Source organism: Strix uralensis, chromosome 1 (genome assembly GCF_047716275.1).
Source record: "Strix uralensis isolate ZFMK-TIS-50842 chromosome 1, bStrUra1, whole genome shotgun sequence".
Lineage (NCBI taxonomy): Eukaryota > Metazoa > Chordata > Aves > Strigiformes > Strigidae > Strix > Strix uralensis.
The window spans coordinates 107,459,020-107,473,957 of record NC_133972.1 but is presented as its reverse complement, the minus strand read 5'-3'; the positions used below and the strand labels follow the sequence as shown (position 1 = coordinate 107,473,957).

The 14,938-nt window shown below is 40.8% G+C and overlaps 1 protein-coding gene across 2 annotated transcripts in view; it reads right to left on the bottom strand.

Moving 5' to 3' along the window:
- The window catches only part of EXOC3 (exocyst complex component 3), a 28,763-nt gene extending 15,830 nt beyond the window's left edge, over positions 1-12,933 (bottom strand). The window contains exons 1-4 of one of the 2 annotated variants that reach the window (XM_074876338.1): positions 12,871-12,933; positions 9,695-9,879; positions 5,473-5,692; positions 2,824-3,505 (exon numbers count right to left, since the gene is read on the bottom strand). In XM_074876338.1, coding sequence (XP_074732439.1) covers positions 2,824-3,505; positions 5,473-5,692; positions 9,695-9,838 — 1,046 coding nt within the window. In that variant the 5' untranslated portion in view covers positions 9,839-9,879; positions 12,871-12,933. Of the gene's footprint in view, positions 1-2,823; positions 3,506-5,472; positions 5,693-9,694; positions 9,880-12,662; positions 12,814-12,870 lie in introns of those variants that run through there. The other variant, XM_074876348.1, reaches the window with a different exon arrangement.
- Positions 12,934-14,938: the final 2,005 nt, after the last annotated feature.

Genomic DNA, 14,938 nt, shown 5'->3' with positions numbered 1-14,938 from the left:
AGATACTTTATAGTAAGTTAGTGTGAATCTTGCCATTTTCGAATCTGTAGTTAAGTTGCTATTTTAGTCATAACATATTTTCCTACATTATTTTGTAAATCCTTAAGTTGGTTAATGATTAAGTGCTGCTACTCATTAATAAATCTTGATTTGCTGCCAAATCATTACTGTGTTAATATTTTCATCTGTGACAGCCACCAGTCCTGCTCTGTCTTATAAAAAAAGGTACTCGATCTAGAGACAGCATCCAGCTAGATACATAGCACCATTTCTTTGAGTGAAGACTGTTGACGTCTATAACAATGTTAATGAACTCTCCTAACAGTTCTGTCAACACTTGATCACTATCTGATAAAATGATGTTATGAATATGGGCATCAGAATCTTACACAACTTAAATTCTTCCTAAAACACGGATTAGAGTCCTGGTCCTAACCCAGTACAGGTTTAGTAATAGCAGTATCTTTCCAAAGCTCTCACTGACTTAAATATGAACCAGAACTACATCTAGCACAGTAAACCTGCATCCCACTCAGGTATGAAAGGCTATTATTCCACATGGAGCATCATGTTATTTCTCAGCTATGAGCTGAATACAGTTCTAAAACCAGCTTCCAAGATATGCTCTAGTAAAGTAGATTATTTTAAAATTCCTATCTTGCAAATACTATAAACAGAAGCTATGCATGGCTTTCTTATCGATTCATTACATAGAAAAAACCCTCAATGCTTCTCTTAATTGGTCAGTATTTTCTCAGCTGGTTTTGAAGCGCAGATGTAATATGAAAATACAAATACAAACTTATATGTTCCTTCTTATGCTCAATTACATTTAATGAAGTAGAGATAAAGTGGAAAGAACAAAACTATTTTCCATCATACAGTGTCCCACAGAAGTGAACAAGGAATGGAACAACAATTTAGAAGCTATTCTTCAAACATCGAACAGATGGTGAAATATCACAGAAACACAGGTCTCATGATGTCATGTAGGCCGTCCTCCTTCACAGCTTATAATACACATATCCCTATAGAGAATTGTTTATTGTATTGTTAAGAGATGTCCAGTGACTGAGATTTGGTAAGCTCTCCAAGTATCCTGTCTGAGCACTTTTCTCACTCACAAGCCTGAGCTGACTACTTCTTCCACTGTCCACTACAAACATAAAGAACAACTAATTACAATAAACTGTTGTAAAGAGGATGATAATCTACAAGAATACAATTACTGTACTGCCCTCTCAGGCTTCTTTTTAGAATAGAAACTCAAAGCCTTAATTTCTTCCCAAGATATTTCCTCTAATTTCCCTATCTACCCCTCCCACTGTTTCACTTCCTTTCAAAGATTTTGCCACCAGGTGCTACAGGCCACATAATCTACTTTAGAAGGTGTGATCCCTTTTTGATTTGTTTGCTTTGTAAATAAATGCAATGCTAGCTTTGCTCCCCCCCTTTGCCTTTCCTATGACAGAATACATGGATCGAGAGATTTTAGCTTTGAATTGTCTAACTGAATAGCAATCTGCTCTACTTCATGAGGGAAGGGCAATTTTAAGACCAAGAATTGTCTCTCTGGAGTATCAGCCTGAGGACATAAATGAAGAACCTGGGCACCTAGGCCATGCCCCTGTAGATAGAGGGATTGACATATTTCTGTTTATCATTCCTTGTGGAGTTATTCCTCTGGCCTTCTATTAACAAAGAAGAAAAGGCCAATGAACTCAGCCCCTTTAACTCATCAGTAGCTGTACCCTTACTAGCAACTGCATCTCTTGTATACCCTGCACAGGTATGTAAGTATGCATTAGTGGGTGCTCCCGATTGCTTGCAAGGAACAGTGAGAGCAAAGCACAGAGTTCTAAACAGAAAATGAGTCTTAAACCTGGTTATAAAAATTCTGCAGAACACTATTATCTCCTACCTATTTGCTTTATGGTATTATACTCTAAATCTATGAAGTATCCAATCTGTTGAACTAGTGAGATCGAACAATTGAAGACAGCAAAAGTGTACACAACACAGACTCTGGGCCAATGCCAGCTATTGAGAACAGGATCACTGTCATGAGCCACTGAAAGGCTAGCATTACTTCTTCCCAAACAAATCAGTTGCCCTAGTAACTACATGCCAGCAGAAACTAAACAGTTGTCACTTGGGCTGTTTCTATCTGGAGGATGAAAAAAAAAAAAAGAAAAAAAAAAAGACATAATGCTTAAGTTATCCCAACAAATCACACCACTCAAAAGAAAAAAGTTTAACATCATCACAGGAGGCAACCTGTAAGCAGGAGTTCTTCTAAATAAATAAATCACCACACAGTTCTGAGAGAAAACCTGAAGGAAGTTACTACATTCTTTTAACAGTAGTGAAGAAACACTGAAACAGTCCCAACCCCTGCGAAAAAGAACAATAGAAAGTTAATAACCATACAAATCTTCTAGGGCTGTGGCCAACAACAAACGTCACACACGAGCTCTCAGTCTCTTCTGCTCTTCCCAATACTTCACCAAACTGGCACGCAAATACATGGTGACTGTAGCTTCAAGCAGGTCTTTAACTGCATTAAAACTTTAAGCTTACAAAGCTACTAAAAAAAAAATAAAAAAAATTTAAAAAAATCACATATTAGAAAACCCAAGCAAACTTTAAAGAGCCATTCCTAAAAAGTAAAATGCATAGTATCAACCCGGCAAGGTCTTTACAATTATTCCTCTTTTGGTTTTAGTTCTTATATATTAATAGACATGCAAATATTAGCACATAAACGGTGTTTTGTATACTTACTCTCAACTACTGCTAAGAGAAATGACAAGGGTACCTTACCTTTTGTATGTATTTAAAACCCAAGTGAGAAGGCTAACAATCTCATTTGCTTCCAGATCCTCTGCAGCAAGCTCTTGCATGCGGGTGGATAAAGCCTGATGGTACATGTTTAACAATTTGTTGAAAATGTCATACTGTGGAGGAAAACATTGATCCAGCAGGGTTTTAGCCACGAGCAGGTCATCAAGGACATATTTACGTATGATTTCTAGATGGCGTACAAGCCACATTTTGTCAGATTCTCTAGTATCTGCTTGAGTGCCTTCAATTCGTGTGCTCACAGTTCTTTCCAAAATGTTGAACATTTTTTCTTTCCACTTCTTTGGTCTGCCAGGAGGTATGAACCCAGTTTGTTTTTTCCGGTCTAACATGCGCCTGTCAATTTTCTCCTCCCTCTCAATTATCCTAACAACAGAAACAAGCAAGGTTGGATCTCGACGGACTGTAACGAGAGATCTTTGAACCACCATCCAAAGTTGCTTTGCCAGCTCCTCAGAAAGTTTCTGCATATCCCCAAAGTATGTATGGATGAGGTTCATGTCATGTGTGTTTTTGCTGTCCATGCGATACTGTTCATACATCAGGTTATCACGAGAACACTCTAAATCCATCAGTTTTCGATGAGCTTGCAGAAGTTCCCCTCGCTCAATCAGATCTTGGGTCTCCCTGACTATCTCTGGGACTGAAAGAGCAAAAAAGAAGAAAAAAAAATTAAAACAACACAATCAAAATATAAAAAATAAATACAGTGCAATAAAAGCACTAGGAAACAAACTGGAGAACAGCTGTAGTATTTCTTTTGAAATCATTTAAAGGAAATTACTTTGAAGTATTAAAAAATTGCTAGTAAATGCTATCTATCTTTACAGTTTATTAACTATACTGCTCCATTTTTATCAGTGGCTAAACAGAGATCCTAGTGCCAACAGAACATAATTTCCTTTCTTTTTCTTGCTCTCCCCTTAAAAAAAAAAAAGTAGTCCAGGGAAGTCTACCCTGAAACAAATTTCAGTAAAAGCCTTTTGTATAAGAAAGCAAGTAACTCGCCTGACCAGAAGTCACTTACCCTGTTGAACCTGAGGTTGCATATACACAACAAATACTGAATTTTACCTCCTTCTTGAAGAACCAGTTTTTGCCTAAGGCACAGAGAAGAACACGGATAATTACCTATGCTAAATACCTATCTTTTTTCTTTATTATTTTCCAGTATTTGAGGAATACTATAGAAGAGAATTAGAATCTTGTGGGGAAAAGAACTGAAAATCTCAGCAGCAAAATTGTCACTACAAAAAAGGCAGCTAGGGACAAAACTGGCACCCCCAAAAAAGGTTTGAAAAGACAGTTATACACAACCATTAATCATGATGAAAACCACTTGGTTTATAGAACATTTGTTTTGCTCAGAGTGAAGTTATCATCAGCTATTCTGTTTAACAATCCTGGGGGAAGATGCTTCACACTAAAAACCTCTCAGAATGTCAGAACAGGCTTATTGTCCCAATCGCATTCAGCAGCGTAAAAGAAAACATCCCCGAAATAACTCAGCATTAGAACATACAGAATTTTGTTGTTCATTGTTTTTCATTGCTAGACACTGCATGTAAATATGACTCTTTTTTTCTTTAAGTTGCACACCACATCCCAGTTTGGTACTCTAGCAGTTAGACACACCCTCCCAGAGATTAAACAAATCAAGCTGGTATGACCAGGAAACAATTTTTCTTTATAGGTACTTTTTGTGAATTACTATCAGGAGAGGAGATAAAATCAAAGGTGTATGGTCGGTTTAGCCCCCATTATAAGGGTAAAATTCTTAAAATTACTTATAAGCAGAAAAGTCCTGGCAAGGAATTCACCCTGATTCAAGATGAAATGATATGTGCACCAAAAAGGCTGCATTTTAAAAGGACAGAGGTAATCCCATTTTATCTTTACAGTATCCATTATATCCCATTACTCCTACTTAATTTTGAAAACCTTCACAGTTGTGCAAGGAAGAAGTGTCTCCCATGTATAATTTCTTTATGCATGTGTTGGTTTCTACAATTGTGCTGCCTGATTCTGAAGCAAGGACTGTGCACAGTCAAAACTGAACTTCAGGTAGTTTATACTTAGCTTGTAACATTAATGGAAATCCTTGAGGCTCCTAACTGTTGTGTGAGAAAGACTGCCAGGGAGTCTTTGACTGGAGATCTTGCTGTTTCATATTTTGCCTTTGCAAAACTTTTTCGCTTCCTAAAATCATTTGGGACTATTCTTACCCAATAGGCTTGCTGTAGATGCCCAACTCACCGGTAACATTCCACATCTTTTCCAATTTTCTTTCTGCACGTGTCGCTTGCCCATTTCAGTCTTTTATACTAAACATGTTATCGCTGCTACTGATTACTAGCAAGAAGCTTCTTTGTGACTTGTGTTTGATGATGAGATAGGCCAGACTAGAAGTTCTTGCAGCACAATTTAGATTCAATATATTAAACGGTTACCAGCTACTTCCCTGAACGTGACGTGTAGGTGATTCTTCCTTCATTCTTCACTTCTAGTGATGTTAAAAGTTCTCAACGTTACCTGACAACCTTACAGCTGTTAGTACCATTTTAAAGTGCTTTCAGTATGTGATGGATTATATAAAGAACATTAGATTACCCGAAAAGATGTTCTTGAGATTTTCTACAGCAGCTGCCAGTTGGCTATGTTGCACTACGGCATCCTTAACATCCTTGAGGTTTTCGATGGTGTTGATGCTCTGTCTCCAGTCCTTATTGACATCTATCAAAGACTGTTGAATGTCCTTAACATCATTCAGTGCATTGTGCAGTTGACTTAAACCTGTTCGTACTCCATCTAACTGTGACTGGATTGCTGCCTTAAATACAAAGAAACAAAGAAAAAAATTCATATAATCATTTTAAGTCCCATATTTTCACATTTCTCAAGAATTAATTTTCGTTTCATTATCTCACATTTTCAGAGGAAAAAAACCCTAAAATTGAGAAAGTGCATGCACTTTTTTTTTTTTTTTTTAAGTTCTGAAGTTGTACCTCAGTTTAAAGGACCTAGATACAACTGGTTCACCCACAAAGCTAGCATAGGAGCTTAGGCAGATAAATCATCATCTTTATAAATCTATATTAAACCAGGACCATGGGAAAGCAGAATGAAATTTCTTTGTGTTTCCTTCATAAATTCATTTCAAAGGGGGATATCAGAAGAAAGCTGATCTTGATGTTTCAACAGAATGCTTGGTATGTACAGATTCACAAAGCATTTTACTAAAGCAATTACAAATTTTGACTGGCAACTGAAAATATTGTAAAAAATAATTTACATTCTGAAATGTTCTAAAAAAAAAAAAAAAAACCCAAAAACCCTCCAGCTTGTCATGCCTGAAAGAAAAAACTATATCCAGTCAAAATAAGAAACAATAAAATTCAAACTGAATAAAATTTCAACACTGTGAAACATCAACCAGACCAACAATCCAACTACTAGATTATTTTGGCATAAAGAGAGGTTATTGATATATATCTATATATGTTGTGACAGGTGACACTTGAAACAATGACTCTTCAAATAGGCTGTTAGTCCCAAATATCATGTCTGTAAGGTGCAGGCACCTTACAAAAAGTGCATTATAGTGCATATCTGTGCGAAAGAAATCAGATCACATCCACAGCACGTTTTTTATATACGTATTTTTAAAAACATGTGACTAAGATTAAATGAGGTGAGCAGAAAATATAACTGGAAATAACAGACTTCAAAAGACAAGCCAAAGGCAAGACAATGCAGCAAAAACTCAGTTGCCTATCTCAAGGACTTGACATAACCAGTAAAGAAATGAGGCACTAATGGTTTTGCTAAGCTCAAAACACATTTTTTGCCATGCTTTTAAGGCCAAAAATCTTGGGCAGTCATGGAACTTTTTGTATAATACTAGAAGCCAAAGAGGAAATCCTGGTAACTGTGAACAACATTTATTGTGTTTTAAATGTACTGGGAAAGTCCCAGAAAAATGCAGTGATTCTTAAACTACTGCTATTTATGTACTTTTACATTATGACATGCTGATTTTATTGATAAAAATGTATTTTCCTGTCAGACTTGGTACAATTAAGCAGTGGTAAGGCATTTTTATACAGTATCTATCTATAGAACTGCTGCATTAACACATTTTTCTCCTACAGGAACTGAAGTAATTTGGATACTCAAACATTCACTATGCTACTCAAACACAATCTTCTGAAGCTGACCATAAACTGTTTTAAAAATCACATGATCATTAAATGTTCAATACTTCTGATTTGATATTTCAATTTCTTCTGAGGCAGATCTTCCAAGTATTACATATTCAAATTTTTGCCCATTTCACTTTTGCAGAAACTTGATTATGTTTAACAGAAACAATCACTAATCTTGGTCACTGACACAAACAGCCAAGAAAAATCCTAAAACCAGACATCCATCCACCTTCAGTTTGTGTTCTAATAGTCAGCTGGGGCCAAGGGAGGGGGGTGAGGGGACAGGGAGCGAAGCATGTCCTAGCATTGCAGACTTTGCTTCCTAGAATACATGTTCATCTTAAGATTGGACTGACCATCACTGTATTAAAAAAAAAATGAAAACAAAACCAACTCAACCTAGGAACAGGGCTCAAAACTTCATTTTTATTTTTCAAGTGACAGCCATCAACATGAAGCCATGGAACCGGGATGCTGGCTGCCTGGTCTCCCCAGAGCTCTATGGCTCAAATTCATGATTGCATGGCAGCTAAGAATCAAAAGGTAGAGGATTCAAGCATGTTCATGCTCAGGAAAACCCATGACCTAGGAACTCCCCTAGGATACATATACAGTATTTCTTCAGGGTGAGAGAAAAATCAAATCCTAAGTTCTCCCATTGACTAAGCGCACGAAGATGGCTAACTTGTCAGGCTCTGGAATAGAGTCCAAGCAGCTGTTCACCTACATGTTGGACTGCAAAGCCCAGAAGTACCACCCTACAGTGCTAGCTGGTGCTTATCCACCCATCATTTCAGAATTTTGCTACAGATCCTTAAAAATACTGCTTCGCTAACTGCCATCCACCTCACACACAAAGCAGATGAGTTTGACATATTTCAAAGAAGTTTTTCCTGTAAGAATTTACATAACACAGGAAGAAATGCAGAGAAGGATGTAAGAAATGGACATAACTAAATATTTGGGAGATGATATAGAGAGAGGAGTAGCACAACCAACCAGAGAAGATGCTGGTTTTTTGGACAGAACACTATTCCAGATCTCTGCTGCTTCATCCCTGTAAGTGACACACAACTATTACTCTGGTTTCTACTCTTCACCCTTGATTGACTTGATTATTTTGATTCATCTAAAGAAAATTATGACAAAGATGAAAGCATATACAGTCAGAAAGAAGCACCAATATGTTCATACTAAAAGATTTACTATGTGTTCCATCACATAGATGAAGCAGTTGAGGTTTTTCAACAGTCACCCAACCTGGCAAGTCAGCCACTCCTCCAGCTGCTGATCCTGATGACTCTGTCTCTCCATCTTCCACAGCATACATATACACAGCTTAAATACAGAGCGGGAGTATTTCTTACATCCTCTCTGTGCTCCCAGCCATTATAGTAATTCTTATGGGAAAAACTGCTTTGCTATCAATTGCATCACTAACTGTCACCTGTTTCGGGAATGCATCCTGAATGGATTAAGGGGTATTATACTTCCTTTTGGAACAGGTATTTCTGACCATCTACAGATGACTGAAGTGAAGGTAACTTAAGGAAAATGACAAGGAAACTAGCTATAGAGTGGATTTAGGCATTCAAAAAACTTAGTTATGTTTAGTTATCACTGTCTATAGAAGCAACCAGTAGGCAAATGACAGTGCTCATGTATTATAAATAGATCACAGTAACCAAACAGCTGATCCATTATTAACTGACTCTACTACATGCTTCCTGCCTTAAATCTGAAAATCCCAGCCCCTGTCACCAGGAAAATTTCTGTTTCTATGCTACAGATAAAAATTAACATGCAATTTGCTAACAGACTTTTTCACTGTGAAAGAAGATAGGCTCTCTTCTACTTCATGCAGACTCCCACAAAGAAGAAGCCATTAAACAGCTGTAAAATAAATTAACTTATTCTGAAATACAAGATTAGATACAGTGTATACCAGCCATTTTGATCTGGTAAACCAAAAAATATTTTCCCAAACACTTTTCTAAGGCTCTACTCCCATTACTTAATACAGTGGTCTAAAATGACTGTTGGCTAGTGAGTACCACGGAAGAAGAAAACACTGAACTCAGTAACATGTCGACACTAAACACAGGATGACCTTACCCACATTTCAGGCCATGTCTGTGTGTGTGTGCGCACGCATGTGCACGCTCCCATGTACACATGTGAAGGAGAGGGAAAATCATGGGGTACACTTCTGCAGGAGACTAGAATGTGATAGATTTTAGCTATCATCCATAAACCCATGTAAAAGTCAGACTATCTTTTTCAGATGCAGTCATCAATTTTGTTACAAGTTCAGTATTCAGTGATTAAGACAAAGGTTTGTTGGCTGACAGGCTACACAGCATGAGGGTAGCTGCCCATGGATAAAGTTACAGAACATAAGAACATTTGAAATGCTTGAATAAAATTTCATTAAGATGTGCATCATTAGTTTGCATTACTTTCAGGATCCAAAGTTTCTGTTTTGGACACAGAGCAAAAATTAAAGTCCATGGCTTAAAACTATCTGGATGAAAACGTATAATCAAAAAACAGAAGGGAAGGAGAAAAAGAAAAAGAAGGTACATTCATGCTGCACCACGAACACTCAGGTTTATCAAACTTTGTACCTTGAGTCGAGCTTCTACTGAAGCCTTCTTACGAGCTTCCCTCCTGCGATACTGCTCCACTTTATCCAGCTGATCAGGACGCTGGAGCATTCCCGCTACTCTCTGAACAGCTGTTGCAACTGCTTCCCTATCTGTTTCCTCCATTGTTGATTAGGACCTCAAAATGCCTTCATAATTTAACAGTACTGAAAAGAAATAAAACATTTTTAGAAAACAGTTTTACATTTGATGGATACATGTCAATTCAAAGTTAACAACCAGAGAAACTAACTTTGGCAATAAAAGCAGTGCAACTTCACAGAAATACCATTAGACCGCATTATAAAAAGTAGTAATCGGAATTCTACAAGAATCACATTTAACATCACTTAATTCTGTTTCATCCTTTTACCTGAAATGTTCTCTGGTTACTGTTTTTGCATTTACCTTGCTCTCTGTAAGTTTGTATAAAAAAAAAAACAAACAAAAAACAAAAAAACCCCAAACAACAAAAAACCAGCAAATCTTCATTTAAAAACCAGATTCTATCCAATCCTAGAGTAGGTTTGCCTATTAAAAGGCAAATGAGACAAGCATAAAGCAATCTTGTAGCAGTTCCAAGCAAAAATCCTAACTCTTCCTGATCCAGATCTGGTGGAGCTGACCGAACCATAGTCCCCCTGCAGCAACAGGTCAAATTTGCTACCAAAATGGAGAGACACATAGCTGCAGAAGCTCTAAACCCAGAGACTTAACTATAAAGCACTTCCATTTCAACTTCTGATGGATGATTTTTTCATTTCCTACTCTTGTTTTCAGTTCTTCTCATGGGTATCAGTACATCAGAGGTGTAGGTATGCAGGGAAAAATTAATCGAGTATTTCACCTAAGTCTCCAGCAGAATTTCTAGTGAAGTCAAAACATGTAGGCAAACTAGTATGCAGAAAAGATAAAATTTGCTGGCCATCAAACTAGACCTGTTCTCTCAAGCTTCACTAACTACTAACAGAAAGCAGGGAGGATCTCAGTCATCAAAGATGCAAGAACACAGTGTCCACAGAACTCCAGGGAACACATCTGGAGTTCCACATTCCTTCCAAATTCTTTCCAACATTTTATGCCTTTAGTCTTGTAATCAAACAGAACATTTTAGGTTCTGCTGCCACAACTACAGATTATATTCTCTCATATCAGTATTATTACTTGAAAGTAGATACCTCCTTTCAAAGCAGTCTGCATTCATATATCCAGCACATCACTTAATCTTACCAGAATAGCAATCTTGATAAAGAACTGTGCCAAGTGCGCAGAACTGGAAGAGCAAAAGCAAGAAAACTCATGGGTCAACAGAAAGACGGTTTGATAGGTGAAGGAAAGTGGAAACACCCCCCCAACAAAAAACCAAAAAACAAGTGAAGCAAAGGAAATTGTTCACCACCTCCCATAGGTAAACTAATGCTCCAACCCATTTTCTGAACAACAGCCAGCCTGGAAGCCAAAAACCCCCCTTCTTCTTCCTCTACCCCATCTTTTATTGCTGAGCATGACATTATATGGTAGGGAAATTCCCTTCGGACAGTTTGGGTCAGCTGCCCCATCTGTGTTCTCTCCCAACCTCTTGACCATCCCCAGCCTATTCAAAGGAGTGGAGGACAGAGTAGAAGAGAGCGAAGGCCTTGACGCTCTGCAAGCACTCTTCAGCAACATCCAAAACACTGGTGCGTTATCAGCACTGCTTTAGCCACAAATCAAAACCACAGCCCCGTACGGGCTGCTATGAAGAGTTAACCCCATCCCAGACAAGCTCAGTACAGCATTAATAGAATTAGTCATTTTAGAACTTATCAGGGTTAAAAAAGATTCCAGGCAAGGTTTGCCCAAGAGCTAGTCTGTAAGACCTTAAGTCTGCATCTCCAGTTCCTTCATCCAATATCTCAAGATCTGTATTTCTAGTATCTTCAAAAGTTACATGCATAAGCACACACTTCTTCCAGAATTATTTCTAGAGTCATGTCCTACTTTACCTCCTCAGCTGTGCAACCATACCCATTACTTCTCTAGTAATAGCTTGTTTAGCTCCAATAATGCTTGACTGCCTGCTCTACATCTCAAGGTGCAGTGTCTATTCCTACCACTCATGCTTCTGAATTAGTATTCTGGTTTTGTTTAGCCCAATCCATTTCCAATCTATCTGGACTGTAACAACAATTTAAAAAAAAAAAAAAAAATTGTTATGTTTAAATATGAATTTACTACGGAAATAGTATCCACAGTAGACAGCTTTATGCTGAACTACGACCTTTATTAACAACTCTAAATACATTCAACAGAGTTACGACAGCTTTAACCGACACAGCCAGTACCCAGGCACGTTAAGCACACCTCATCAACAAAACTAGGAGTCAGTGTACTGTAATCTCCTAACCGATTACATACTAACTTGCTGACGTAGACAGGTCGCTGCACAACTACTACCCATTCAAAAGGAGGAGCAAACTTTAAGAAACCACGTCAACTTTACACAGAGGCTACGAGCCAAAACCACAAACATCTTCAGAGCAAAGTACTGAAAAAGGCGAACAAAAGAAAGTCCCCAGCAGCCTCGGAAAAGCTTGGGCTGCAAGCACTTGATCAAGCTCCGGCCGGGAGCCGAGAAGGGAGCCAGCGGGGATCACACGCTCACAGCGGGAGGCGCCTGCCCCGTCCAGAAACTAGCCTCTGGGCCCCAGGTTTGGGGCACAACCCCTCAAAACAAAGCTCGGAGGAAGCCGCGGCAGCCCCAGCTCCGCCCGCAGTCCAGCTCCTCACGGAGGTGGCTCAACCCGAATTATCTGCATCAACGCCGGTGCCCGTTCCTGCTGAGCAAAGGCCGGAGACCTTCCCCGGGCACGCAGACGAGGCTGCAGCCTCGCCACACCGAGCTCCTTCGGCCTCGGCCCTCAGACGGCGGCCGCGCCGGAGGACCCCTCGGCACCCCCTTTGGCCTCACCATCCCGAGGAGCTCCCCGGATCGGCCCGGCCCGTCCCGGCCCAGCCCATCCCGTCCCGTCTCGTCCCCACTCCGCTTCCCGTTGCCAGAGCCGGGTGGCTACAGACGGCGGCAGGAGGCGGCAGGAGCCGGCAGGGCGGCGCTCACCGGCCGGGGCGCTGGCACAGGGCCAGCGGCGGGGGCTGAAGGCGCCGCGGCTGCCACTTACCGGCCGCAGCCCGCCCCTCGGGAAGCTGCTGACAGGCCGCCAGTGCGCATGCGCCGGGCGCAGACAGCGGCGCACGGCCGGGCGCGCAGGCGCAGAACGAAGCCACCGCCCCCCCCCGTCGTCGGCCGGCGCGCATGCGGATGGGGCGCCCTCACCTGCTCGGCGGGGTGGGCTGCGCCTGCGCGGCCTCGAGAGCAGGGTGGAGAGGAGGAGGGGACGGTCGCTCTCCGAAATAGCTGCCTGGGGAGCGGTAGCTGTTGCTCAGGCTGCTTTAGCAGCTGTGGAGCACTGCTGTTTGCTCTCCCTGAGGAGCTTCGTCCTAGTGGCAGGGTGGCTGGGTGTGGCGGGAGAGGTGGGAGCGCCCATGTCTCCTCAGTGGGTGCGGGGCTATTGGCAGCACCTCTTCATCTAACTCCCTTCTTGTTGTTGTTTTTATAGTTTCTCAGTGTCGAGGGCGCTGTCAGTACTTTTGGGGCCTGATCTGAGGACACTAAGATCGGTTAAAATAAAATGCAGAAGTCCCTTGAGGTATTAAACCTTTGGGTTTGAATGGTAACCTACTGCAGTGAAAACTTGGCTGTTGTGACGCCTGCTAGCTGATGCCTGCAAGGAGTTGATGCTAATTGCTGTAAGGGGCCTCAAACAAGAATGTGCCCAAGGACATAATTTTTGCAACTGTGACGGGTATGTCCCGGGGAGGGCAGAGAAACCAACAGACACCTGTGGAAGCCAAAGATAAAAAAGTTGAGAAACTTTACAGACAAGGTGATGAGCCAAGACAAGATTTTATGTGAAAAAAGTCTCAGAGGGTTCTTGGGGAGGACACTAAGAGACACCTCGTCAACAACAACTAGGAACCACCCCCATGGAAGCCCTTCAGAGACCCTTCCCCAAATTTTAGTATGCTTGTGCAATGTATTAATATATACATTAGATTCTCTGGAAATAGCTGAAGTATCTCAGAAATCACATGAATATTAATTGCTTTTATTGTATATAATAATTGTGCCTTTGTCTTTCAGCATGCATGTTAGATAGAATGATCCCCTGTGTATCCAGCGCTGCAATAAAGAACGCCTGCCTTCTCAAACTTCAAACTAAGTCTTAGAGGGTTCTTTTGAGACCAAATTTAAAGTAAACAGTTGGGTATCGATCAGATGGAAAAAGGAAGCCTGTGAAGTAAGGGTGCCGCAGGCGGATAAAGCTGCAAATCACATGGTAGCTTTCAGATCGATGTGGAAGTGGCTTTGACCGGCAGAGGAAAAGGGAAGGTCCTCATTCAGCCCGTTGTCTCAGCTGTGTCTCTTCACAGGTTGCCCAGGGCTCTGGGTGCTGCCATGCTGAGAAAGGCTGTTGTTGAGGAGAGTGGTGTAGCCGCCGGGATGCAACTCGCTGTAGCCTCCCCTGGCTCTGTATGTCTGAAATGCTGGGGCTCAGGGCAGCTGCTTGCTTAAGATTTAATTTACATGTAACAGAAAACTATGGTGCATTTAAAAAGACAAGTAGTTATGAAATGAGCACTGGGTTGGTGGATACAGTGGGAAACGGGGGCAGACGAGGTGCCTCCTTGGGACTGGGTTGTTAGCCGGGTTTGTGTGTGTAGGGGTTGCCATAGCAGCTGCCAGCAACTCTGAGCGCCCAGGCAGACCGCAGGCTTAAAAACCCGCTTGAGATTAAGCAAGTGCCTCAGCCAGCACTCTGTGCCCTGTGTTTTGCAGTGGGACCTGCAGTTGTCGTGTAAGAAGGAGCTTAACCTATCCCTCAACGGGTGAGTTCCCACCTGCAGCAGTCTGATCAGAGAGAAGTGACAGTTACGCAATTAAAAATAAAGTTTTGGTAACAGGCAGCCTTAGAGGAGCTTTTGTTGTTTTGTAAACTGCTTATATCTTCTCATTTTAAATTAGCAACCAAAGGCAGAGAATTTTTTTTTTCTTTTCCTTTCTAGCCTATCATATTGCTGCTATAACAGGGATAAAAGTACTGAAGGTGTGGTTGGTGGTTACAATGTTATATTGTACGCTCATTTTCTGTACTGCTGATTTAGGCTGATTTTTGTGTGGTGGTGGAG